Raw genomic sequence first — 27,399 nt, 5'->3', positions numbered from 1 at the left:
ATACTCTTCATTTAAAGGATTCGTTTTTACAGATGTAGCTGGCGTAGCTACTTATTTGAAGTTATACTTATGAAATGATGGAAACTAAAACTCCACCTCGCTTCCCCACCCTCAGGCTCCTTGTTGAGTATCAAACTGTCCCTTAAGTCAGGTTTGTTGATCAAATAGTCCCTGACTTCACTCTCCTCCTATCCTCTCCAGCAGTTTCAACAGGCAGTGAAATGAAATGAACCATAAGTTGGGGAAGAAAGAGTAGCAGTATTGTCCTTTTTTTTATTGTAAAATAGGCAGAAAACTTCATGAAGCAAATGTATAGCTTATTGTAAGGCAGACTCCCTTGTCAGCTCCCCAGAAGCCCTCCCTGTGCCTTGTCCCAATACCCCTCTCTCCAGAAGTGACCGTTGTCCAGTCTCTAAAAGAAAAGTAGTCACCACCTTCATATTTTTAGTTTTATCACCAAAGTGGGCATCCTTAAACACAGTACTCCCACCCCATATGGTATTTGGTACTTGAAAGTTATTTGTTTTGATGTGATTATTAAAAATGCTGCCTCAGTGTCTTACTTCATCTGGTCATATGTTGACACTTTCAGAAAGCACTGGAACTAGTAAGCTCTCTGTCCTCTTGCATAAATGTGCCTGCCCTGTAAGAGCCCTCCAGTCTGTACAGAGAGCTCAAGGCTGCTCTGCTGAGCCCCTTCACTGGACTTCTGTCTACAGCATAGCAATTTGTTGACCTTCAAAGCATTTTCAGTTCAGTTCAGTTCAGTCGCTCAGTCGTGTCCGACTCTTTGCGATCCCATGAATCGCAGCACACCAGGCCTCCCTGTCCATCACCATCTCCCAGAGTTCACTCAGACTCACGTTCATCAAGTCCGTGATGCCATCCAGCCATCTCATCCTCTGTCGTCCCCTTCTCCTCCTGCCCCCAATCCCTCCCAGCATCAGAGTCTTTTCCAGTGAGTCAACTCTTCGCATGAGGTGGCCAAAGTACTGGAGTTTCAGCTTCAACATCAGTCCTTCCAAAGAACACCCAGGGCTGATCTCCTTCAGAATGGACTGGTTGGATCTCCTTGCAGTCCAAGGGACTCTCAAGAGTCTTCTCCAACACCACACTTCAAAAGCATCAATTCTTCGGTGCTCAGCCTTCTTCACAGTCCAACTCTCACATCCATACATGACCACAGGAAAAACCATAGCCTTGACTAGATGGACCTTAGTCGGCAAAGTAATGTCTCTACTTTTGAATATACTATCTAGGTTGGTCATAACTTTTCTTCCAAGGAGTAAGCGCCTTTTAATTTCATGGCTGCAGTCACCATCTGCAGTGATTTTGGAGCCCCCCAAAAATAAAATCTGACACTGTTTCCACTGTTTCCCTGTCTATTTCCCATGAAGTGATGGGACCAGATGCCATGATCTTCGTTTTCTGAATGTTGAGCTTTAAGCCAACTTTTTCACTCTCCTCTTTCACTTTCATCAAGAGGCTTTTTAGTTCCTCTTCACTTTCTGCCATAAGGGTGGTGTCATCTGCATATCTGAGGTTATTGATATTTCTCCCAGCAATCTTGATTCCACTTGTGTTTCTTCCAGCCCAGTGTTTCTCATGATGTACTCTGCATATAAGTTAAATAAGCAGGGTGATGATATACAGCCTTGACGTACTCCTTTTCCTATTTGGAACCAGTCTGTTCCATGTCCAGTTCTAACTGTTGCTTCTTGACCTGCATACAGATTTCTCAAGAGGCAGGTTAGGTGGTCTGGTATTCCCATCTCTTTCAGAATTTTCCACAGTTTATTGTGATCCACACAGTCAAAGGCTTTGGCATAGTCAAGAAGCACTTTAGATATCCACAACTTAATTTGCTCTTGGCAACAACTTTGTGAGGTGGATGGGGTAAGGAACTGCATTTGACAGATACAGAAATTTAGGTTTTTCAAATGTGACTTACTTGAAACTAGCAGGTAGATCCAAGACAGTGTCAATTTTTGGATCAGATGGTAGGCCCTCCCTGCCTGTACACTCTGTGTACAGTCATGGCCCCCAACAGACACAGTTTCTCCTTCTCTTGCTTTTTTTACCTCTTAGTCACTCAAAATACTCTCTCCCCTCGCTGTCTTACTTGGTCTCAGTGTGGCAGCCCTGGGGCTTACCTGATACAGACTGGAAGGCAGCCAGGAGTTTAGGGTTCCCTTTTGCTTATGAGTCCGTGAACTTCAGAATCCTTGACCGTCCTGAGGCTCTGGCCTTTGCAGTACACGGTCTGACGTCACTGAAATGCAGTGAAGCTTTGATTAGCCAGTGAGCTCATGTAATTCATTCTTCTCTCAGCCTATGTGGTCATCCACTCTTTGCTGTTTTCTTCCAAGAGAGAATAAGTAGAAAGTCTGGGGAGAGAAGGAAGTCTGCTCTTTTAAACTTTATTTGGGAGGCCGAGGGCCAGCCCTGTGTGCAGACCCAGAGTGGCAGGGAATGCTCCGGGCGACTGGGTCCTTAAAGTAGCTCAGTCTTGGTGGCCTGTCTGACTTGAACTGGTGTCTCTCGGAGCCTCAGTTCTGCACCAGGGACTGTGGTACTCGGTGTTGCTCCCTACCCTCCAGAATGCAGGCCCTCTCCAGCCTGCCTCACTGGCATAGTCAGCAACAAGCTACACAGCTGCCCCGGATAACCCTACACTCCCAAGACCTTCCCACATCCCTTACCTGTTCCTCTACCCCTCGTTTTCCCATCGTACTCTGCTGGTACCCTTCATGTGCCATGTTTGCCCTAGATTAGTATCTCCCTCATTAGACGACAGCTCTTACAAGACCCAGGACTGTGTGTCATTAAGCTTTTGTCTCTCCTCAGAACTTGGCGTATAGTTTTGCACGTTATTAAATGCTTGGGAAATTGAAGAAAGGAAATGGGATGTTTCCTGGGCTGGCCTTGAGTTTTATGCAGTTTAAACTTGAAGTTTGAGCAGCTAGGGACTCACACGGATAACTGGTTTTTGTTTACAGGCAACAGCGAGTGACCAAGTCACCAGCACCCGCGCACCGAGGGAATTCCTCTTCCCCTGCCCCAGCCGCCTCCATCACAAGCATGGTCAGTGACCTCTGCCCTTATGATTGACTCCTAGGCTTCTCCCTACTTGGTTGCTCCTGTGTCACTAGGTACCCCAAATTGTCCTTGAGCGCCTTCCACAGGAGTCAGTGATTTAGTAGATGTTTACACCTGCCTGTTGATTAAGGCCTCCCCTTTCAGGATGTAGTCTCTCAGGATTCTAAGTTCTAGTGAAGCCCCATGTTGGGGAAAACGTGTTCCAGCAGACGGAAGAGTCAGGGCCAGGGCATACAGGGTGGTGCGGTGTGTTCCGATGAATGATCACTGGAGTGGGGAGCAGAAGAGGGATGAACGTGAAGGGTGGGAGGTGAGGAAGATGGGTGATGGGAGCTAGACCATGGGAAGTCCAGTAAAACATGGTGCGAGTCCACAAATTTAGATTCAGTTCTCAGAGTGGAGGCTGGGACAGAGTGGTTTGCTTATTTGCAGTGACAAGTCAAGCTTTACAACTGACTCATGAACCAGCATTATTTATTTTTTTAGGTTTCACTCACCTCACAGACCTTTATCACCTATTCAGGGCTGATGAGGGGAAAAGACTATTATTCTGTACTTCAGGACCCCAAGTGGTCTTTGCACCAAGCACCTTGAAGGCAGGATCTAGGAGCTTTTCTGTGCGTAATTCATGCCCTGTCTCCTGTCATCAAGGATACGGGGTTGTTTAATGAGAAATTTGCATGCACAGTAAAAACATCAGTGTAAAAACTGGCAGTAAAGAGGTGGGAACAAATGACCCCAAATGGTGAGTGCTGGTGAGGAGGAAACCGTCAGGAAGCTACTTGGGTTTTCTGGTAGCCAAGTCGGGGTAGGAAACATTAAGAGTACAGAGAAATTGAGGTTCTGTGGTTGCATCTGAAATGTCCTTTCCCAACTTAGGGGAGGGGCCTGCTATTTCAGGGTTTTCTCCTGGCCATGTTTTTCCCCCTTCCCAGCCTAACTGGCTTGGGGAATGGCTGGAGCAGAGGCTGCAGAGGCAGGTAGAACTTTCTGTGCTTTAGCTAGCTGTGCGCTAGCTGCATCTTGGTTTTGATTAAAGTGAACTGCGCGCAAGGGATGACGCTGCCTGTTCGGCCCATCCTGATGCTTTCTTCCAGCAGCTAGAGGCCAGAATGTTGGAGTTGGCTTCTGCCACGTGCTGCCGAAAGGGAACTCTTCAGCTTCAGTAGTTTGGCCACTTGATTAGGGAGAGGCAATTAAAGACTGTGTGAATACTGTTTTCCCTACAGCTTTCTCCTTCCTTCACTCCTACCTCAGTAATTCGTAAGATGTATGAGAGCAAAGAGAAAAGCAAGGAGGAGCCAGCCTCTGGAAAAGCAGCTCTTGGTGACAGTAAAGAGGACGCTCAGAAGCCCAGTGAAGGTACTTGAGAGCTGTTGAGGCTGGAGCACCAGCAACGTGTGTGACAGAGCACCAGCGTGCAAAGCCTTGGGCAAGGCCCCTGCTGCTCCAGACCTCAGTTCTGGGTTTAACAGGAGGCGTGGACCAGCTCACAGGCACTTAGCCACTTGAAATTCTGACCAGTCTAATAGTGCCTTGAGTGCTGGCATTAGGAAGAACAAGCATTCAGGATCCTTATTTAGGCTTGAATTATGAGTACATTTATTTGGCAAATTAATAAAAGTTCAACCAGTTTTATTTCTGAAAGGTTCTCTCCAGTCTGGAGACTAATTACCCAGTAAGAACTATGCAGTGGGTGACGCATATAGGAGGTGTGTGAGGCTTTCAGAAATACGTGGAAAATGTAAGAGGTTTTTAGGGGTTGCATAGTTCAGATTGTTAAAGACACAGTGAAACAGACTCTAATAAGTGAGGTTTACATAGGTCTAGGTATTGGTCTAAGAGCTTTCTGCCTGTGAGAAAGCTTCTGGGGAAAGGAAGGAAATCCGGTTGGTCCTATTAAAAGGCAGTTCAGGTTCCTCACCAGACAATAATTGTTCTTTAGGCATTCTGTTGTGATGAATTTGCATAATTTTACTCACTTTTCCCCTCAGGCTGAAAAGCATGTTAATCCCAATTGTGAGCTTTCTAATAAATGAGTTACTGGTTCATCGGGAGGACAAAAAAAGTTTGTGAATACCAAAATATTCTGTCTGGATCCTTACAGAGAACCTCCTGTCATCCAGCTCTCTGCCCACTGCTGCTCGGGACTCTTCTCCCACCACAAATCCCAAATTGTCAACCCTGCAGCGGCTTTCCTGTTCCACCCCACTGTCCCAGACCAACCGTTACACCAAAGAACAAGATTATCGACCTAAAGCAACAGGGAGGAAGACACCCACCCTGGCATCCCCCGTTCCAGGAACACCTTTTCTCCGCCCTGTCCACCAAGTTCCCCTGGTCCCCCACGTCCCCATCGTTCGGCCTGCTCACCAGCTTCACCCGGGGTTGGTCCAAAGGATGCTGGCCCAGGGAGTACATCCACAGCATCTTCCAAGTTTGCTCCAAGCTGGTGAGTTTCTAACTTGGCATGAGTTGCTAGAACTGATGAAGTGCTGTACCATTGGAGGGCCTTATCCCTAGAAAGATTCCATTGGGTCCAATCTGATCTATTCCTTAGTCCACTGAAAGATCAGGAAACTAGCTTGAACAGTCTTCATTCTTAAGAAACTTTCAGATCACCAAAACTGTATAATCAAGCTTGAAAATTCTCAGGTAGATTATTTCTGTTTCTTCTTTCTGCCCAATAGGTGTGCTTCCCCCTGGGATGGACCTGACCCATTTACAGGGGCTGTCTGGCCCAATCCTGAGTCAACCCTTTTACCCTTTGCCTGCCACTAGTCACCCTCTCCTAAACCCTCGTCCTGGGACACCTCTGCATCTGGCAATGGTGCAGCAGCAGCTGCAACGCTCAGGTAGGTTCAGGAGAGGACCAGGTGAGCTAAGGGTTAGGAGGTTCTGAACCAATTTCCAGTGAAGGGGATAAAATGACACTGTTTACTAATATATCCTAGCAAGACTGGATTGGGAATTCCTGAAGACAGTTGGAAAGCCAGGTGCACCCTGGCTTTTTTTGGGGGGTGGGGTGGGGTATGTTTGCCTCTTTGGAGAGGAAGCTGAGAATCCTTCTGACAGATTCAGCATAGGGAGTGCCGAGAGTAGATACTCTCCCTGGCTTGTGTTGTTGCTTCTGCTTGTCATGGGGAGTAGGGGGTGTGTCATCTAGGATGGACTGTCAATACAAATGAATACCTCAGCCTTCCAAGGTACTGTTCTGGCACTTTGGAAAGGCGTCTCCAAAAGCAGCCCAGAATCAATCACCTTGTTAAGAACTGTTCGTAGTTCGTGTGCAGTGAAGCCCGGCCTAGTGGAGAACTGCTCCCCTCCTGTGCTCTGAATGAGAACCTTCCTTCATGTCTCCACAGTTCTTCATCCTCCAGGCTCTGGTTCCCAGGCAGCTGCTGTCAGCGTTCAGACGACTCCTCAGAATGTGCCCAGCAGGTCAGGCCTGCCGCATGTGCACCCCCAGCTCGAGCACCGCCCCAGCCAGAGGAGCAGCTCCCCTGTGGGCCTCGCCAAATGGTTTGGCTCAGACGTGCTGCAGCAGCCCCTGCCCTCCATGCCCACCAAAGTCATCAGTGTAGATGAACTGGAGTACCGACAGTGAGCAGGGCAGGCTCGCTCGCCAAGCCTGGACCTGTGGCGGCACCCCGGTCAGGACTCTGCTTCCTCATCTCACGTGGGTTTACGGCTTTTACTTTGTAGCACTCTCGTGTGAAGCTGTTTAGGGGCACCCAGGCATCTGGTGTGGTCTGCGTCATGATGGAAGGAACTTAACCAGTCAGTGGAGTCTACATGGTTTGAATCCAGGATGCAGTATTGTCAGTCCTAGAAAGTCTTTTTTTGTAAGATATGTGAATGAAGTGTTGGTGTCTTCACCAAAAGGTGGCACCTTAAGGGTTCTGAGAAAATAAATGTATAGACCCTTATGTACAGACCTGTGTATAAACAACTTTTGTACATACATATAGGATAGCTTTTTTGAAATTATACAGCTGTACATAAAAGTAGCTGGTATTAGGTAAGCCTGTGTCAACATTTTGGATTTTTTTTTCCACTTGTACAGTTCGGGCTGTTTCTTTTGGTTGATTAAAGTTGCATATGCTAAGTGTGTGAATGAAGCGAATGGCACTGTTGTGTTTATTTCTTCCTGAATCCCTTCCTCTTCAGTAGGTTCTTGAGGGAAATTACCTTGAGTTTTTTCTGTAAGACTCATGGACCTGAACTCTGCTTGGGAGGAGGAAGCCATGGCCCTCTTTCTTGAGCCTTAATGACCCCAGTGGGCCCTATAGGTAGTCTTGTGGCTAATATCAGATGATAATGTGTAATTTCTAAAATGAAACCCAACTAAAGAAAATAATTTATTGGGTCATCAGGTATATGGTCATTTGTCACATTTACTGGGGCAAAAGTCAACGGTTGGCTTCCTGTTCTCCAAGTCAGAGTCCCCAATAGGGAAAAATGGAGCCTTAGAATTCCGATTCATTCCAGAATTGTTTCCGTATAGAACTTCCCTCAAGACTCTGGTGCCTGTGTTAACTTCTTCTGTGTTCTTACTCCTCCGCTCCGATATTCTGTGGACTGTAGCTGCATACACTGGGGAAGAGGATTCTACGCGAGTAACTACGGCCTGGAGCCCCCTTTCCTGACTGAAGGCTTCATTCCTCCCAGTCCAAGGTGGCAGACCTCAAGCTCCTCAACTGAGCTCAGCCAGTCTCTCAGCTCTTCCCATTTAGGGCCCTCAACTCTAGTTTGACTTCATAGTAGAGGTTCAAACAATGAGACCATTCTGATTCACAAGTGAAGTGACTGGATTTTGACTAAAATGTTAAAAAAACAGCCTAAGGGTTCGGGGTGCAGCCTATTAACCTGGAGCTGCCCACTCTGCCCTGTGCTTCCAAGAACAAATAGCAGGTCGCTTTTCAACAAAACCTGGCTTTGTGGATTGAGCATGAGGTCTGTCTCTTCACAGTACTTCAACTTCAGCCCTCCCTCCCTGCAGTGGGATCTGAGTGAATCAACTTCAGAAATAAGCCCTGTTTAGAATTCTCACAAATGCCTTGTTTCATAAACAAAGAATCTGGAAAATAGTCTCAAGCAACAGGGGCAGAACAGAAACATGGATCCAACTCCATCCTGTGTGTCCTTTCACCTCCTTTCCTTTCCTATTGAACCAACAGTCCAGGGTGTAAAGTGGGGAGGGTTGGTTTGAAGCTGCTAGTGAGGAATTCCTTTTTAGGCTAGAAGCTAATACGATAGACATGAACAAATGTAGGCACCAGGCAAAGGGCAAAGCCAGTAGCTGGTGAGATGGAGTCAGAAGAAAATAAAGGAATGTTGCTAAGAATAGCACAGCAGAAGCTAAATGCATAGATCTTAAAGCTATTTTGGTGAACGGGAGTAGAGGCAAAAAAGGAAGTGAATACAGTCTTCAGAAACTAAGAGCCAGCTATGGAGTAAAAGGAGAACATGACATGATGTCTCAGCTAATAAGCCATCTTACAGGGAGCAACTCTGGGGAGTCTAGCAGGCATGAGAAGCTTAGAAGCAATCAAAGCTGGAAGAATGTGCAAAGCCTCCTCAAAGTAGAACAGCAGAGGGCTAGAGAGAATCTTGTGGAAGTTGAGGGGTCAGGTAGGAAAGAACATTGCCTCTGCCCCTACGAAGTAGTTGAGCAACCAGTACTTTGAAACAGTAATAATGAGAAGTAGGGGGGGAAATGGGAAAGTACAGGAACTTCCGTGCTAGTCCAGTGGTTAAAACTCTGTACTCCCAGTGAAGGGGCCCTGGGTTCAATTCCTTGTCAGGCAACTAAGATCCTGTGTGCTGTGAGGCACAATGAAAAAAAATAAAGCTAAATTTTTTTTATGGAGAAGTACAGCCAGGTCTTCTTGTAGGAGATATCTTGTAAGATAGCCTCTTAAGGTAGAAAGTCAGGTCCACTGGCCTACAAATGAAAGGGATAAACTCCAAGAATGAAGATAACATACTGGAGTTAAACAGACTCTTCAATATTCTACGCCCTTTACTAACAGCTGGTTCAAGAATGGGTATGAGACACAGAGGAATTGGCTGTGCAGCTTCTGGGAAATGGCTTCACCAAAAGTTAAGACTCAGCCCTCTTTAGCATCCTCTAGATATTGGTATAAAGCCCAAGGCTATAAAGATATTCTTCAACTGTGAAGGGAGCCATCTGCCCAGCAGAGCAGTGAACAGGATGGCGTCATGGAAAGAATTTGGATCGTCAGTCTACCAGCTAGCCCATCTGAGCTCCAGACAACTTATGTGAGAGACCAAGTTTTCTTCCATTTCAGCCAGTTAAGTGACTGTCTGCTATTAAACACAGCTTAATACTTTTGGCGACCTGATGCCAAGAACCGACTCACTGGAAAAGACCCTGATACTGGGGAAGATTGAAAGTGGGAGAAGGGGATGACAGAGGATGAGATGGTTGAATGGCATCACCAACACAATGGACATGAATTTGAGTAGGCTCCAGGAGCTGGTGATGGACAGGGAAGCCTGGCATGCTACAGTCCATGGGGTCGCAGGGCGTCAGACACAACTGAGCTGAACTGACCTGAAACACAGCTAAAAGCATTCGAAAAGAAAAATGGAAATTTAAGCCACGTCGTGACAGTCAAACAACCCTAGTCGTGGAGTTCAGGAAGAGAAAGCTTTGCCCTCCTTGGTGGCCCTACCCCAGGCAGCAATCCAAACACAAAACTGTACCTCTCCCAGAACTCCCAAGTCTGAGCCCAGAAAGGAGGTAGGGTAATGCTCTTCTCAAACACCAGGGGGCCACTGATGGGGGAAGGGGAAAGTGTGGAAGGATGGAAGTAAAGCCCATTCAAAGCAAATCCTGAAGCCTTGGAATGAACCCAGATTTCAACATCTTTCTCAATATTCTGGCATTTCATTGCCCAATGAAAGTGAATTTGAGGATTCCTCAAAACCCAATATAAGCTCTGCCTGGAAAATAAACCTTGCTGGAAATCCCATATCTCAGAAAGCCAGTGTCTCTCTGAAAAGCCACAGTAAACTCTAAATTATGGCCTCTATCATGAATGTACCAGTTATATCACGATCTACACCCTCCAAAGTGAGTAGGATACCAGGCCTGAGAGGCTTATCTCCTGGGTCTGGGGACAGTGTTAAGCCCAAGCTGTAGGACGACTATGAGAGGGAAAAAACTGTCACTAAGATAACAAGAGTAACAGCTCCTGGAAAAGGCTGAGTATGTGGATAATCCCACATCCTCACTGCTCACAGCATGCTAGAAGTTCTAGTTCACCTCATCTAAAATCAAACTCTGTCTTCCTGTAAATCTGTTTCCCTTGGTGACTTGCTCATGGACCACCCTTCTCTATCATCCATGCAATCCATAATTATATAATCTTTGACTTCTCTCTGCAAACAGCAGGCCAGTTGCCAGGTTTAGGTCTCTCCTGTACGCCCACACCCTCTGTCTCCCATATGCTCACTAATCCACTCCAACACACAGATTTTCGCCAGTCAATTTTCCACTATCATGAAAAACCCTTTAAATTCCCTTATTAACCTTTAATGATGTCCTTAGTACCCTCTCTAGCAATCCTGACCCCATTACTTCTTATAACCTACCCTCCTTCCCACCTCCATATAAACACACAGGTGTCCCCACAAACCTGCTCTGATCAGACTGGTGGCCTCACTTGCACTGGGCTACCGCCATGCTTTCATCCAGGTTATGTGGTTGGGGCCAGGACTGCCATGGGAGTTCAAGAAGGGCTGGGTTATGGCAAAGGAGACAGTGGCACGCAGCTGGCAGCACAGTTCAGCTCAACACTCAGCCCAACACTGATACCCAGCTGTGCTCTAACTAAAGGAGAGGAACCAGTGAAACAACAGCCAACATTCACCACGTACATATCAGACACTGTGCTAATAAGCATTTTACAAGCACCATCTCTTAATACTAAGAATCTCCATTCTAGAAGGTGTTATTACTATCTCCATGTTACATGAGGAAACTGACACAGAGATCAAGTAATTTATGCAGAGTTCGACAGCTAATTAAAGGTGGGCTTGCCACTCAAAGCCCGATGTGTCTGGTCGGAGTATTTTACTGACCCACCATCTCCCAAGTGGGCTAGACTTGCAGGGAATAATCACTTACCTTACGTCAGGCCCTTCCTTTCTGCAGTACCATTAGAGAAAGACCACTTGAAAGGACCACATCCAGCGGGAAGCATTTCTCATGACTAACCTCATATTTTTACCCGTTTCACATTCAAGACCAAGCTCTCAAGCACCTCTTCTGCAGCTCCCTCACTATACATAGCCATCCGCATTCAATCCACCTCATAACAAATTCTGACAATGACACACGAACTGTACATAGTCAGCTGGCCTACCAGGTCCTTTATGCAGCTCAACATATAAGGTGACACCAAGTTAAGACAAGTGAAGTTCCAATTTGGGTACTTGCATCTCCCTCCCTGTATCCTGAGCCAGTGCCTGTCAAACCCAGGAGGGGCTTGGAGTCAGGTGTTTGATCGTGGAGAAAGCTGCTGGGGTTGGCCCAGCAGATGGGGAAGGGGATGGCATCACTTCTTCACAATCTGAATGACATCCTCGTCCTCCAACGTATGGTCTTTACCCACTTTTTGAGGATTGTGTTTCACAGACAGACCCCACACCAGAGCACTGTATGGAAGGAAAAAAAGAACATTCAGTGTAAATAATCACCTAGCTTCTACCTACCTAGGTGCCACTTTCTGTTTAGAGTTAGCATTCCAGTTCTTAAGAGTCAAAGCCCTACAACAGACAAGGTTCCCTATCCCCAGTCAAAGCCCAGAGGCTTTAGCTTCCCCTGAAGTGTGGCACGCTGGAGCCTTCACAGAGAAAGCAGAAGACTTCAGAGTTATGTGGTTCCCCATGCTCCAGAGCCAATTTATGAAAGTCAAGGAAAAAAATACAAATGAGAAGTATGATCAGACTAATTTAAAAATAAAAGGAGAAAGCATAGACTTGTTACAGAGAAATACCCTGAAATAATTGATTGGAAATTGATTCCTACAAATGCAATGTCAGTTACAGAATACTGGTTTTTATTGGGCCTATGAACCATCAGTGGTTACGGGTAAGAAACGTAGGATATCCTTCCTTAGCCATACTAGGAAAACTCTATCAAGAGAGTATTTCCTTATCCAAAAGGTTTAGGGGGCCCTCAGTACCCAGTGAAGCCCAATATGATGCTACATTTTGTGTTTGCCAAGAGGAAAATGAATTAACAAGAGAACCTCAGAGCAATCTGTACTGTCAGCCCTCCCAACTTGAAAAGGTGTTTAGGGCTCTTCCTGCTCCAAGTTGGCATGGTGTCACTTTCTGTTTTGATTTAGATTTAAGAAGACATTGAAAGGTTCTAACCAAGCAAGCATTTCCTGATGCCTAATTTCTATAACTCTATCTTAAGAATTACTCATTAGAAGAAAGCTCATAGGGAAAAGAAGGCACCACATGCCATCATACTTACTATTTAAATTCTTTGATAAGATTTTTGTGAATCTTCATGCAGAAATCCTCCACCGTGGTCCTGGAGTAAGGCAGCACCACTGGGGATGTGTAATCGGGCAACTGGCCCTTGGGTTTGGTGTAACTAGAACACAGAGGGAGCAGAGGCTGCTTACTTCTTAGAATGCTTCATGTGTGAACACAACTCAACCCTCCATCAACCCAGAGATCAGACATGGATAACCTCTATCTTGAGGGAGAAGGTGCCCTCAATATGGCCTTGCAGATGATAGGAATTAATTTATTTTTATCTCCAAAAACAGATTATGTTAATGAGCTCTAGCAGGTATTATTTTTGGATAGTCTGCTTTAAGTCCTACAGTAATAATACCCTCTCCACTAAGACTTACATCCTCACTAGTTTCAGATAGTCCCAGATCTTTTCCAACAGGTCATCAAAATTCCAGCGGTGATGGGCAGAGATGGGTACACAGTGAGGCACCTTATAGATAATATCCAACTCCTCAATGGAAATCTGATCAATCTTATTTAACACATAGATACAGGGGATATAGACTCTACAGAAATAGAAGAAAAACAGTATGTTAGTCTGGAGCTGTGGACAAGACTGTCAGTCTGACTCAACAGCCCCTCACCTGGGACTCAAAATCAGAGACTCTAAACTGGAATCATGAGAAAGTCAGCCAAAAAAAGAAAACGTTTCCTACCTAAATAAGGTAGAACATGCAAAAAGTGAATTATCAGTTAAGTAACAAAACTCAAGCCACAGTCCCTAGTCATGCAACTAATTACTGAAAAAGCATGCTGCAGTGTAAATAACATAAGCTTTAGAGTCACACAGAATGTATTCCCAGCTCTGTCACTTTCTAGACATGTGTCCCTAGGCGATCTCAGTTAATTTCCCAGTTGTTTTATGAACTGTAAGAATGTAAAACACTTCTAATAATATAATAACTTCAAGAATTAAAAAAAAAATTTTTAAACACAACATCTAGCAATGTCACAATCCTAACTGTTCAATCAATAGGGCAGCTAAGGTTACTAATAATTAGGCGAGCTACAACTTCTCAGGCTTCAGTTGCCTCACTTATAAAACACGTAACTCAAAGCACCAGTTTTTGTCTGTTTTCAAATGCCAGAAATAACTTAACAGTACTTTCAATTATTAATTTCAAATAGTAATGTCTCATGTTATGTAAGATCTCAGTTATGTACTCTTAGAGAAAACAGATACAGCCCAGTCTGCTCTAAGTTCTGCAGAACAGCCTATAGAATTTCTCAGATGGATTAATTCTGTGAGAGCAGACTGAGGACGTACTCTCTTGAACCACCATACAACACAGAGCTTAGGGGATAGTCTAGTTCATACCAAGTAACTGAAACAAGCAATTTGATAATCATCATCAAACTTCAGAGCAAAGAAGGATGTCAGCAATCAAGAACAACCCTTTATTTTATCAAGAAAGCAAGGCCCACTATTATCTGAGATAAGAGCACAACCAGAGTTAGAACTGATGTCTGCCAGACTCACAATCCAATGTTGTTTCCATTACAAGGCTTCAAATTCAAACTCAGGCACCATTTAGTCAGTTACCTATTTCCTTCCACCACGTCAATGAGGTCATCTGCTGTGGCGTCACTACGCAGGGTCACATCGGCATTATGGATTTTGTACTCAGCCAGAATGCTCTTCACAGTTTCAGCATCCAGCTCACTCTGAGGGCACTGAATGGGCACAGAAAACAACAACTGGTCAGAGAGCAAAAAAAAAAAAAATCTAAAAGTATCTGTTGATGTACCCAGATAAGTCTAGATAAGTGCAAATTTATTTCTAAAGACCATTATCCTAGATGAGACAGGCTTTGAGTAGGAAATACTTAAAATCTAAAGAGGTAATTAAATTAAAATGTCATATGGGTGGGCCCTAATCCAATATGACTCATGTCCCCCCTTACAAGTTTGGAACACAGACACACAGAGGGAGGATCATATGAAAACACAGAAGACAGCCATTTATAAGCCAAAGACAGAGGCCTCAGAAGAAACCAGTACGGCTCATATCTTGATGTCAAATATCCAGGCTCCAGAATCAAGAGAATTAAATTTCTGCTGTTTACACCACCCACTCTACAGTACTTTACTACAGCAGCCATAGCAAAAATACAGAAAGAAGGCTCCAACTCAAACATTATGAGACGATAATAAGAAAGATCTCTGGGGCAGGACAGCTTAAGTCTATGCCAGTCTGGAGCTCTAGAATATTAGATGTTACAAGAAATTCTCAATCCTCAATTATATGACTTAGAAGGAGCATTTGATAGAATCTATCACTCTTACCAATCGGAAACACTTTCTTTAATTGGCTTTCAGGATTCTAAACTTTTCTGATTTTCTTTCTTGACTGAGAAGTTTTATTTGCTGATTCTTCCCATCTCCTGGCCTCTAATCATTGTGAGAGGGTGGAGGAAGGTATCACAAAGCTCAATCCTTGAAACTCTTCTATTTATACTCCATTTCTCAGCTAAGTGATCTCAGCTAAGCTCATGGCTTTAAAATTGATAACCAATAAATTTATACCTGCAGCAAGATCTTTCCTCAAATGCCTATTTGACAGTAATATCTGGATGTCTAACTTGAGTGTTACTGGCATCTTAAACTGAATATCTGATCTTCCCCTCCCTTCCAAACCTATTCTACAATTAAATCCTACCATTTTAGTCACGAGAGTCCATTTTCTAGCTCATAACAAAAACTCACCATCACCTCTTTCTCTCACAACCCACATCCAGTTTAGCTGTTAATTCCTACCAACCATTTCCAAAATCTTTCCACAGTAACTACTCCACATCTCCACTATTACAACTCTAAGAAACAATCATTTCTTGACTAGATTATTGTAATAACCTCTTAAATGAGTTCTGTGTTTTTCCTCTTAACCCATTTCAGTCTGTTTTCAACAAACAGCCAGACTGATTCCATTAAAACCTGAATCAATTTTATTCCACAGACAGGAACCCAACCATCTTCTGCAAAGTAGAAGTATGTATGGCCCTATGCTATGACTTCGTTTCTTGCTACTCTTCTACTTGCTCATTCTGCTGGTCTTCAAACAAGCAAAGGCACACTCTACCTGTCTTGCACTTGGATGTTCCCTCTACATGAAATGCCCTTCCTCAACATATTCATTTGGTTCACTCCTTCTTGTCACCTCAGTGAAAATTTCTCTGATCAACCTACTTAGAACCACAACCCTTCCACCAACACTCTCCCTCCTCTTTCCCTAGTTAACTTTCTGTCCTTAGTTTATCCTAACATAATATACTGTATTAGGTAGCACTCAGACTCATAATATACTACAATCACTCATTAATTTGTTTGCTACTTCCCCATTCGAATATAAAGCCAGGAATTTTTGCCCCCTCTTCCATTTCCAAATAGGAAAAGGAGTACATCAACGCTGTATATTGTCACCCTGCTTATTTAACTTTTATGCAGAGTACATCATGAGAAACGCTGGGCTGGAGAAAGCACAAGCTGGAATCAAGATTGCCAGGAAAAATATAAATAACCTCAGATATGCAGACGACACCACCCCCATGGCAAAAAGTGAAGAAGAACTAAAGAGTCCCTTGATGAAAGTGAAAGAGGAGAGGGAAAAAGTTGGCTTAAAGCTCAACATTCAGAAAACGAAGATCATGGCATCTGGTCCCATCACTTCATGGCAAATTTTCTGGGCTGCAAAATCACTGCAAATGGTGATTGTAGCCATGAAACTAAAAGACGCTTACTCCTTGGAAGGAAAGTTATGACCAACCTAAACAGCATATTAAAAAGCAGAAACATTACTTTGCCAACAAAGGTCCATCTAGTGAAGACTCTTGAGAGTCCCTTGGACTGCAAGGAGATCCAACCAGTCCATCCTAAAGGAGATCAGTCCTGGGTGTTCACTGGAAGGACTGATGTTGAAGCTGAAACTCCAATACTTTGGCCATCTGATGTGAAGAGCTGACTCATTTGAAAAGACCCTGATGCTGGGAGGGATTGAGGGCAGGAGGAGAAGGGGACGACAGAGGATGAGATGGCTGGATGCCATCACTGACCAGATGGACATGGGTTTGGTTGGACTCCGGGAGTTGGTGATGGACAGGGAGGCCTGGCATGCAGCGGTTCATGGGGTCACAAAGAGTTGGACATGACTGAGTGACTGAACTTCCATTTCCCCTGAAAGCCTAAAACAATGGTGGCCCATGGGAGGTGCTCTATAAATCTGTGCTGAATGAATGAAAATAGATGATATAAGCAGCCATCTACTTCATGCAAGCATAAGCTTTAGTTCCATACCACTCCAGAGGGGAAATAAAGCCACAAAAGTAGTCTGAGATGGACTCTTGTTCTACTCTGTCAGTCATTACAATGTCATTGTATTACCCCAATTAGCTCTTGGAGAAGCCAGGCAAATTCCAAATGTCAGTGTCCACGTACCACAATCCACTCTCCACCCTAGTCCCTTCAACAACCTACCCCATATACTTTCTTCACTTACAGTGGCTGTAAGATTAATGCCTCCTTTATCCTTCTTCTTAAAGCCAATGTTGGGGGGTTTGCTGTTCAAGCGAATACCAAAGCCTTCCAGCTCATTTTCAATTATCTTCTTATGTCCCAAGGGTTTCAGGACATCCAAAACAATCAAGATCAAGTTACACGTTCTGGCCACTGAAGAATTGAAAATAAAAAAATCTTTTTCAAAGATCATGAAAGATCTGCAAATGCAGGAGATATAAGAGACGCAAGTTCGATCCCTGGGTAGGGAAGGTGCCCTGGAGGAGGAAATGGCAACCCACTCCAGCATTCTTGCCTGAAAAATCCTATGGACAGAAGAGCCTAGTGGGCTACAGTCCATAGGGTCACAAAGAGTCGGACACAACTGAAGTGATTTAGCACGCATATATATATACACACACACATGAAGTTAAGGTTTCCAAAGATTTATGCCAGAGTCACTCTGCAGTGTATGCTTTGTTTTCTGTTAGTGCATTGAGAGATGTGTCTAGATCTAGATACACTAACAGAAAAATAATTTGGAATGAAGCTACAAACCAGGTAATAACCTGAATCCCTAAAAAAGTTCAGAAAGATTTAAAACAGCAAGAATTCTAAAAGAAAAAAATTATCCAGTTAGCGTATTTTTTTGTCAACTTTCTTGAGCTATAATTTATAAAAAATAAATAGTACCCATGTTAAGCATACAATTTGATGACAAATGTATACACCTATGTAACCACCATAGCAACTGAGATTCGGAACATTTCCATCATCTCCAAAAGTTCCCTTGTATCCCTTTGCAATCAATCTCCCTTTCAATCCCCAGTCACCCACTGCTCTGTCACGATAGGTTAAACTGCATTTTTAAGAATTTTGTATAAATGGAATCATACAAAATGTACTCTTTTGTGCCCGACTCTTTTCATTTAGCAAGTTCCTAATCGTCATCCATGAATGACTTCTAACCTATAATTCTATAAATAGCTAAATTATTAATTTAATGTAAGGGTGGAATAAAAATACTTTCAAACATGAAGAAAACAAGAACAATTTACCTATCATTCACTCTTTTTCATTAAGTTTCTAAATAATGTACTTTAGCAAAACATGAAAATAACCCAAAAAAGGTAAAACAACAACTCTAAGAAACAGGGGATCCCATACACAATCTCAGCCATGCAAAAAATCTGGAACTACACTGTCCAACACAGACTCCACTAGCCACCTGGGGCTATTCAAATTTAAATTAAAATGATAAAATTTAAAATTCCATAACTCAATTGCACCAGGTACACAAAGTCCTCAATAGCCACTGTATTCAAATATCTGGAAAAATACTGATTGATAGGCATTTGATCTACTGGAACATTTGAAAACTATTAGCAAACAGAAAAGTAAACAAAATAAGAACCAATTATTAACTCAATGAAAAACAAATTTAAAAAGCAGATTTCAAGAGAAAAGAAATCAAGTCATAATACAGTACTTATCTCAGCACTGAACAAGTTACACAGTCATTATATAATAACATAAACCATGACTGATGAGTTAACTAAAAATTATGATATTTCTTTGAAAAAATAGGAGAAGAGATATGGAGTACGAGAGCTAATTTCCTACTATAACATTAAACCAATAGATGGTATTTAAAATTAATTAACCATGAAACAATAATATAAGCATACATTTTAAAATATGAAGTAGAAGAAACAGTTGAAGACTTGACAGCACTTGCCAGTGGCGAATGACAGTAGAGATGGAAACAGAGTAGCAGATTACTGCAATTTATGCTTAGCCTTTTTTTTTTTTAAAGGTTGTATCATGTGGCTTGTAGTCCTTGACCAAGGATTGAATCCACTCCCTAAGCAGTGAAAGCATGGAGCTTCACTGGACCACCAAAGAATTCCCCTATGATTAGCCTTTTATAACATTTTACTTTAAATAAAAAGAAAAGAAGAAAAGGCATGAGTGGGAGTCAGGAAACCTGAGGTCTAGCTCTGAATCTGTCACAACAGGGCAACATTGTATCAAAACCCTTCAGTTCTCCTGTTCTTCCTTTCCCTTCAAAGGGGGGTCTGGACTGCTACTCTCTGAATCCCTTCAAGTTCCAACATTTTGCTCCAGTGAGAAGGCAGGTAAAACTTTCCCTTCACTGTGGTACCAACTCCAAGCTCCACAGTCCCTAAAGGAACAGCACCCAGCGAAGAGATGATACACCAGGACGGTGGCTCCAGAACACTCACCTGCAATGACCTGACGGCCTCTACCTTTCCCATCCTTGGCACCTTCAATGATACCTGGGAGATCCAGAAGCTGCAAGATTAAGGAGAGAAAAGGAAAACCTGGCTATAAATCTGAGCAGATTAAACAGAATGATATAAGTATTCAAAATTTAGGAGATCCAAACCCAATCTTCCTTGTAAGTGAATGTGTAAATCTTACTTTTACTAAGCATCTACTAAATACCAGCTGCAAGCTTCTTATACACTTTATCTCACTCAAAATACCTAGCAAGTCTGTGAATAAGGATATTAGTTGAGGTTCACAGAGGTTAAGTGGTTTGCCCAAAGTCACAGTCCAAATAAATCAGATTTTAATCCATGTCTTGGGGACACAAATCCATAATTCTACCTTAGTATCTTTCAATATTTTCCCACTTTCCAGTAAGTTGAGCCTCCACACAAATTCCTTACTATAGATAATAACTGGATTATGATATTCACAAGTGATAAATCCTGAGACCTCTGCAAATCCTCCAATTCACAAAAATTTCTGCAGTCATTCTTAAGCAAGCACATAAGAATCGCATATAAAACAATTTAGAATGCAGATATTTAAGCCCCATCCCTGCAAATTCTGCTCTGCAAGAGCCAAAGTCGGATTCAGATACTGATCTGTATTTCAAAAGGCTCCAAGGATGACTCTGATATGTGTCCTCAGTTGAAAATAACCACTCAGTTGCCCGGGAAATGCAATAAAGTAAAACTTCACATAAGTCACAGTGTATGTAAACCAACATCAAAACCAAATCTGTAGCACTCATGACTCAAATTCATAAACTACAGTTATAAGCTCTTAAAAGGGTCTGTTACAAGCACATGTAAAATCTGAAACTACCAAGGGCCATGGTACTGTATGGCCAATACCGAATCATCTGCATAAACAGACAGGGATATAGTCGCAGCTTATCAAAACATCATTTAAAACTAGTCTTTGCTGGGGCATTCCCTGGCAGTCTAGTGGTTATGACTCTCCACTTTGAATGTCAAAGGCCCAGGTTTCATCCCAGGTCTAGGAACTAAGATCCTACAAGCTGTGCCGCATGGCCAAAGGAAAAAAACAACAACAACTATCTTTTGTGGTAAGCATATCTGATATTACAGAAATATACTTCACATTAAATAAACCACAAGGAAAAAGAATGAACTCAGGAGGTATTTAGAGTTCAACTTTCTATTCAAGAACCTGCTCAAAAGCTCCTCCCTATTCCTCACTACATAATAAATAACATTACCTCCTCTAAAACTGGGACTAGTGAGCACACCAGATCTTGATTTCTAAGTACCTATCTCCAACAGAAGGAAGGACAGAAGTGGTTCATTGCAGGGCTGGGGCAGGGAAAATATAAGATAAGCCTGGGGACCTCCCTGGTGGTCCAGGGGCAAAGACTCTACACTTCCAATAATTCAGGGGGCCTAGGTTCAATCTCTGGTCAGGGAACTAGATTCTGCATTCTGCAACTAAGACCTGGCACAGTGCAATAAATAAAATAATATTTCCTTTAATATTAAACTGAGAAAAAAGAGCAAGAGCTTTCTAACTGTGGCAGCTGAACATGGTGGAGAAATTTATTGAGGCCCCGACACACAAAAAAAGCAAGTTAACTTAAGCTTTTCTTGAGAGGGAAATATTTAAAATTACATTAAACTATTTAAATATTTTAAATTACACTGAACTATTAAAATGTGGCAACTGAATTTCACCCAATAAAAACAGGCCATGCTTTACATATATGAATTTCAGATTACAACTCAGAATTGAGAAAAAGAAAAAATGTATCTTCAAATCACATAACTGTTTGATTTTAAGAACTGGATACTAACCTACTTCAAATTCTAATGCCTTTAGAAGTTAAAGCAGATATACGCGCGTGTCAATATACATACATACATACACACACACACACACACACACACACATATGACAAGAGTCCTAGGGACTCTAGCAAGGTGAAACATAAGCCCCACAATTTCTGAAGCACTGTACATCCACTCTGCAGGCCAATCTCTGACTATGTGAAACATCAGTTTCCTTCCAACATCACTGGTTAATAGGTTAGTTGGTGGTTCAGCTACTACTTGAACATCTCCAGACACAGTAACTACCTCAAGAGGTACTATTCCATTTTTAGGCACCTGTATTGTTAAAAAAGATCTTCCTAACAACAGCAACAACAACAAAAACCAGAAATCAATCTCTTTATAATTATTAGATGGTTCTAATTTTGTATACCATTCCCCAGAGAATCACAGATAATGAGTCCTCCGTCACAAAGGAGCCTTTTAAAAAACATTTTGAGGGCAGTCATTTTAATCCAGCTAAACACACCTACTAGTATGCCTACTTAACTTGGTTTCTGGAGAAAGTCAAAAGGGAAGGAAAAACAGGCAGAGGGCACAGATGGAAAACAAAGTACCATGAAAAAAAGGAAGAAAAAAACCTGAAAAGGTCAAAAGAGACTGAAATAAACGAAGGTTTTGAGGAAAAGACAAGAAAAGAGAGGGGTTATACCAAGAGGCGCCATAACATCTCTTCAGGAAAGAGGTTACTCTCTGAACTGACAAAACTGACTATCAATAAGACTGTGAAACCAGATGAAATTAAGCATTGGTCCAGATATGCCCAAGTGTCCTCATTCTTGTTATATACATTGGCATGGAGTCCTAGAAAGGTACGTGTTATAATGGTACCTAACCAGAAGGAAAAAGTCACTGAAAATACCACCAGGACACTGGTCGCTCCTTACTTCAGACTCTGTAATACGGAAATATGAATGCACTTCACAACTCACTGTGTAACTCACTGTTTAGAGGGAAAACAAATGCCTACACTAAAGAGTTGTTAAATGTTCTGCCAAGGCACTGGGGGCATTCTGATTTTCAAGACAAACAGCAATTCTCAGTATCTGTCAACCTACTAGATGCAAGAAGCTCACAATTTCACCCTTAGATTCTACTACACTGCTTTCAACAATAACAGATCCAAATCTTTGGAAAGCTGGATTTTTCAGAGATTACTATGGCAAAAATTAAGCAACACACAAAAATCAGGGTGGAAAAAGAAACACATGTGGCAGTATTCAACCTGACTCCAAAGTTTGAGAAGTTACATGGTACCTAACAGTGTCCATATCCCATTAGTAAATAACTGTAGCTGTAAGGTCATAAATAATTGTTTGGCTCTAACTATTAAAGGAACAGAACCATTAGGTTACTTCTCTTGGCCTGGAGCACTGCAAAAAATTACTGGAAACAAAAAAGCTGTCAGGAAATAATTACTAAGACACTGAGGGTGTGAACCTACTGAGACACTAAGGGCTTGGGAACCTCTAGCCTAGATTCAAATGTCATGAAATTCAGAACCTTATCTTCTTAGCTGCGGAGCCAAAAAGAAAATGTTACACCATATTTTACATGTATCTTTCATACCCAAATGGACTCCTCATTTGGGAGCCCTAAATCTATCATCTATCTAAGAACTTTTGAAGACAACTTCATTAAGCCTCACAGATAAGAATTATCTTCTAAAAAGGGTCTGATCATGTTATTCTTTATTAAGAAGTTTCTAAATGGCTCCCAGCTATGTACAAGATAAAATTCAACTTCCTTGGCAGACACATAAGATCCTTCATAATTCAGCTCCAATCTACCTTTCCAAATTCAGTTTCTACTACTCCCTATCCACAGCTAAGCTCAAAATACAGGCTTTTCCCCATTAGAGCTGCCTGAAATTGCCCTTTATATTCTCCAGCTGATAAAATTCTAATAAACATTAAAACCCATCTTATTGTCACTTTTTATGTAAAGCTTTTTCTGTCTTACCAGACCTTCCCTTACCCCATCCTCAGGTGGAAAAAGTAGTCCTTCCTTTCTCTGTGTTTTTACAAACGATATTTTTATTTCTATGCACTGGTCTTCTCTGTCTCCCCTGCTAGCCAAAGAGGTTCTGGTAGATCAAATATGAGCATACAGAAAGTTTCTTGGCATACAGAAAGTTCCAAATAAGTTCTTTTTCAATGAATGGAAGAACTGACTTCTTCCAGTCCTTGGCCTGTAGGCCTAACTTACCTGGATTTTAGCACCTTTGTATCTGATGACGCCAGGCACAGTGGTCAGGGTGGTGAACTCGTAGGCTGCCACCTCGGAATATACCCCTGCCAGGTTACTGAGCAGCGTTGACTTCCCCACAGACGGAAAACCCACAAACCCAATTCGAGCATCACCCGTCTTGGCAACATCAAATCCTAAAACATCAATAAATATAAAAAGAAGAATGTTATCCTGGGAGCGTTGAGACTCAAGCAATTCCTTTTACATTCTGGTTGCCTACCCCTCTAAAACCTATTTCTCCAACTTTAGCAGTTTTATCTCTAGGGTAGAACTTAAGCACACAAAATTCCCCCATGGCAATTCACAGTATTTAATGGATTGTTTGATGGAAAAACTTTATACCTCTAATTGTTGTTATATACCTATGCACAGTATTTAGAGCCCAAATATTATACAATAATTGATCTAAAAAAAAAAACATTTTTTTTCCCCTACAAACCCTGGGAACTGTGTGACTAACAAGAGTTTTCTTTTCTTACAATTAGTTGCAAACAAATTCAAAGCCAAATTTGTGGCCCTTCTCTAGAAGTGTACAGACCTTGTGACATTATTTTTCATACCAACTTTCTCTTGGCATCAACTTATTCTTTCTACCTTCACTTCCCTTTGCAGCAACTTCCTTCATCTTGTCGACTCTTTATATATTTCACTGAGCCAACATAAATCTATTTTGGATCAGGACAGGATATACATAGACAAAACCCTAGTTCACTTAGAGAGAATATTCATTAACCTTTGAAATCAGCAGAATTGGGAATTCCCTGGCGGCCCAGTGGTTACAACTCTGCACTTTCACTGCCAAGGCCCAGGTTTAATCCCTGGTAGGGGAACTAAAATCCCACAAGCAACACTGTGTGGCAAACACACACACACACACACACACACACAAACCCAGAAAACAACAGAATAGAAATAAACACAATTCAAGAATTTAAGCTTAGAAAACAGACATTTCTAAACTAGTTTTTACCATATGCCTTTACTACTTTCATAAAAATTACACACACAAAAGGAAAAGAAAAACCCAAACACAAACCTTCTCCTGGTCCTCCACCACCACCACCTTTTGGAGTAATGAGTTCCCTGCGAAGCTTAGCAAGACGAGCCTTAAGCAACCCTAGGTGGTGTGCTGTGGCCTTGTTCTTCTGAGTCCGAGCCATCTATTAGGGAGGAATCACAGGCATAAATCAGAAGCAGTTCCTACAAGGTAAAACATCCAGAATGAATGCTCCCCCAGCTCTGAGCAGGATGTTTTCCTCTAAGTCCTACTAACGTCACTATACCCACTTTAAGTCAGACTTTAAAAGAGTAAAAATCCATTCTCTCCATCACCCAGTCAATTCGCCTCATTACAGAGCAAACAACTGAGGCCCAGAGAAGAAATGTGACCAAAATCACTACAATCAGCGTTCACCAATTAGACTACAACTCAACTGCTGAACCCTTTTCAACTGCTTGTACCCCGTGTACCCCAGTCGATTTTAAACAGCTCTGAGCCCTTGAGACAGAAGAACCACACAACAATCCAGGTGGAATCAAAACTACCACAGATGACAATTTACTTCCAGACCCTGTTCCCGGGAGCAACATTCTGGGAAAGGGGGTCACCAAAGCAGAGACCAGGGAAGAAGGGGTGTGAAGAAAGATGCTGAGGTACGTGAGTAAATCAGGGCTAAAGTGAGGAGATAGGATTCCGTGCCGCTCGCAGAAAAGAAACTGAAAGTTCAGACAGAAGCCGAACGCTGGGAGGGGGTGCCAACTAAGGCGCAAAAGTACGGAACGCGGGCCCGGGCTGAGGGGGGTCAAGGAAAGCGAGCCGAGGCTGAGGGGAGGCCGGCAACGCGGCCCCGGGCCTGACACGTCTGAGGGGAGTTCAGGCGGGAGCAACGCCGCTCTAGAGGAAGGCTAGGACGGAGCGTTCGAGCGTCCATTACCTCGGCTTCGATCTCCGCGATCTTAGCTAGGGTGCTGCTCATGGTGGCGAGCTGCGGGGGACCTCAACGGCCTCCACAGATACAGCTCCCCGCCTCACAGTCGCCGGCAAACCGGCCACAACCACTAGGAGCTACAGCAGTGCGCAAGCGCGGTATTTCCTGTTTCTCACGAGAGTTCCGCGCGTGGCTCACCGCGAGATTTACAACGTGAACTGGTTTCCTCCTCCTCTTCAGCCAACCCCGCCCCGTCCCGCGAGCCAGTGCGGTGTCATAGAGCCCGCGGGAGTGGGGGCCAGAGAGGCCGCCCCGGTCCTTGCCTCCCCGAGCGCGCGGAGGGTCGCGCGCCGCTCGGCCCCGCCCCGCCGGACGTGCCCTCAGCGGAGGGCTCCGCGCCCAGCGCCCGGCGCGTGGTGTATGAGGAGCGACTCCTCGCTGCTGACCTGCAGCGATCAGACCCTCTTTCCCGAAAAGGGCACCCACATCTTCCTCGCCAGCACCGACGGGTGCTGGGGCCCCTTTCACTGCTGGGGAGACACCCCGGGGGACTGCTTGGCCTCCTGGGTTGATGTGGATACCCATCTTCAGCCTGTCTTGTCCTCTTGGGAAAAGAAAATACCCCCTTTCCATCGCTCAAAACTATTTTTAGGTGTCTGTTTTGTTTACCCCCCAGCCCCGAGTAAAGTGCGTGGCACATGGCTAGCCTGCAGTAAATGCGTGCTTGGATTAATTCCCAAAGAACCGGTCCTTGAAACATTGCTCTAAACTGTGTTAAGGATAATTAAATAGCGATACCTCTATGCTGTGAAATACTATTTCAGGCATTAAAACATAGATCTGTATGGTCTTAACTGAAAGGATGTCCAAGACATAGTGTTTCAAGAAAAAAAATGGTAGCAAGACTGCACCTACGTTGTGATCCCAATTATGTTAAACTCCAGTTCAGTTCAGTTGCTCAGTCGTGTCCCACCCTTTGTGACCCCCTGGGCTGCAGCATGCCAGGCCTCCCTGTCTACCAACTCCTGGAGTTTATTCAAACTCATGTCCATTGAATAGGTGATGCCATCCAACCATCACATCTCATCTCATCCATCAGAACAAGACCCAATTTCCCCCTCAGTCAGGCTCTCCCATCAGGAAGCTGCCATAAGCCTCATCTTTCTCCATCAGAGGGCACACAGACTGAAAACCACAGTCACAAAAACCTAACCTATCTATCGTATGGACCACAGCCTTGTCTAACTCAATGAAACTATGAGCCATGCCTTATAGGGCCATGCTGTGTAGGGCCACCCAAGATGGACGGGTCATGGTGGAGAGTTCTGACGAAACGTGATCCACTGGAGAAGGGAATGGCAAACCACTTCAGTATTCTTGTCTTCACAACCCCATGAACAGTATGAAAAGGCAAAAAGATAGGACGCGGAAAGATGTTAAAGTTCAGTTCAGTTCAGTCGCTCAGTCGTGTCCGACTCTTTGCAGCCCCATGAATCGCAGCACGCCAGGCCTCCCTGTCCATCACCAACTCCTGGCGTTCACTCAGACTCACCTCCATCAAGTCAGTGATGCCATCCAGCCATCTCATCCTCTGTCGTCCCCTTCTCCTCCTGCCCCCAATCCCTCCCAGCATCAGAGTCTTATCCAATGAGTCAACTCTTTGCATGAGGTGGCCAAAGTACTGGAGTTTCAGCTTTAGCATCATTCCTTCCAAAGAATACCCAGGACTGATCTCCTATAGAATGGACTGGTTGGATCCCCTTGCAGTCCAGGGTACTCTCAAGAGTCTTCTCCAACACCACAGTTCAAAAGCGTCAATTCTTCGGCGCTCAGCTTTCTTCACAGTCCAACTCTCACATCCATATGTTTATATAGTTGTACATGGTTAAATGGTCTGAATTAAAAGGTGCAATCTCAAACAGTGG

General features: G+C 43.5%; 2 protein-coding genes across 9 annotated transcripts in view; one reads left to right on the top strand and one right to left on the bottom strand.

Moving 5' to 3' along the window:
• The window catches only part of EIF4ENIF1 (eukaryotic translation initiation factor 4E nuclear import factor 1), a 39,650-nt gene extending 32,430 nt beyond the window's left edge, over positions 1-7,220 (top strand). For all 8 annotated transcript variants that reach the window (XM_060401330.1, XM_042234080.2, XM_042234081.1 and 5 more), the window contains 5 exons: positions 3,000-3,084; positions 4,329-4,461; positions 5,207-5,551; positions 5,790-5,954; positions 6,465-7,220. In XM_060401330.1, coding sequence (XP_060257313.1) covers positions 3,000-3,084; positions 4,329-4,461; positions 5,207-5,551; positions 5,790-5,954; positions 6,465-6,706 — 970 coding nt within the window. In that variant the 3' untranslated portion in view covers positions 6,707-7,220. The remainder of the gene's footprint in view (positions 1-2,999; positions 3,085-4,328; positions 4,462-5,206; positions 5,552-5,789; positions 5,955-6,464) is intronic.
• Positions 7,221-7,447: 227 nt separating this feature from the next.
• Positions 7,448-25,606, bottom strand: DRG1 (developmentally regulated GTP binding protein 1). The gene is made up of 9 exons (XM_004017494.6): positions 25,481-25,606; positions 24,583-24,706; positions 23,505-23,680; positions 19,401-19,470; positions 17,159-17,328; positions 14,210-14,340; positions 13,005-13,172; positions 12,617-12,739; positions 7,448-11,787 (listed from the first exon to the last, which is right to left on the bottom strand). The coding sequence occupies exons 1-9, from the start codon at positions 25,520-25,522 to the stop codon at positions 11,688-11,690; spliced, it is 1,104 nt and encodes a 367-aa protein (XP_004017543.1). The 5' UTR covers positions 25,523-25,606; the 3' UTR covers positions 7,448-11,687.
• Positions 25,607-27,399: the final 1,793 nt, after the last annotated feature.

Source organism: Ovis aries, chromosome 17 (assembly GCF_016772045.2).
Source record: "Ovis aries strain OAR_USU_Benz2616 breed Rambouillet chromosome 17, ARS-UI_Ramb_v3.0, whole genome shotgun sequence".
Lineage (NCBI taxonomy): Eukaryota > Metazoa > Chordata > Mammalia > Artiodactyla > Bovidae > Ovis > Ovis aries.
This window is presented reverse-complemented; position numbering and strand designations above follow the sequence as displayed.

Coding starts and splice junctions, on each gene's coding strand:
- DRG1 (XM_004017494.6), bottom strand. CDS start 25,522: ATGAGCAGCACCCTAGCTAAGATCGCGGAGATCGAAGCCGAG. Junction 19,471..23,504: donor ACAAAGGTGCTAAAATCCAG/GTAAGTTAGGCC, acceptor TTAATCTTGCAG/CTTCTGGATCTCCCAGGTAT. Junction 14,341..17,158: donor GCATTAATCTTACAGCCACT/GTAAGTGAAGAA, acceptor GTGCCCATTCAG/TGCCCTCAGAGTGAGCTGGA.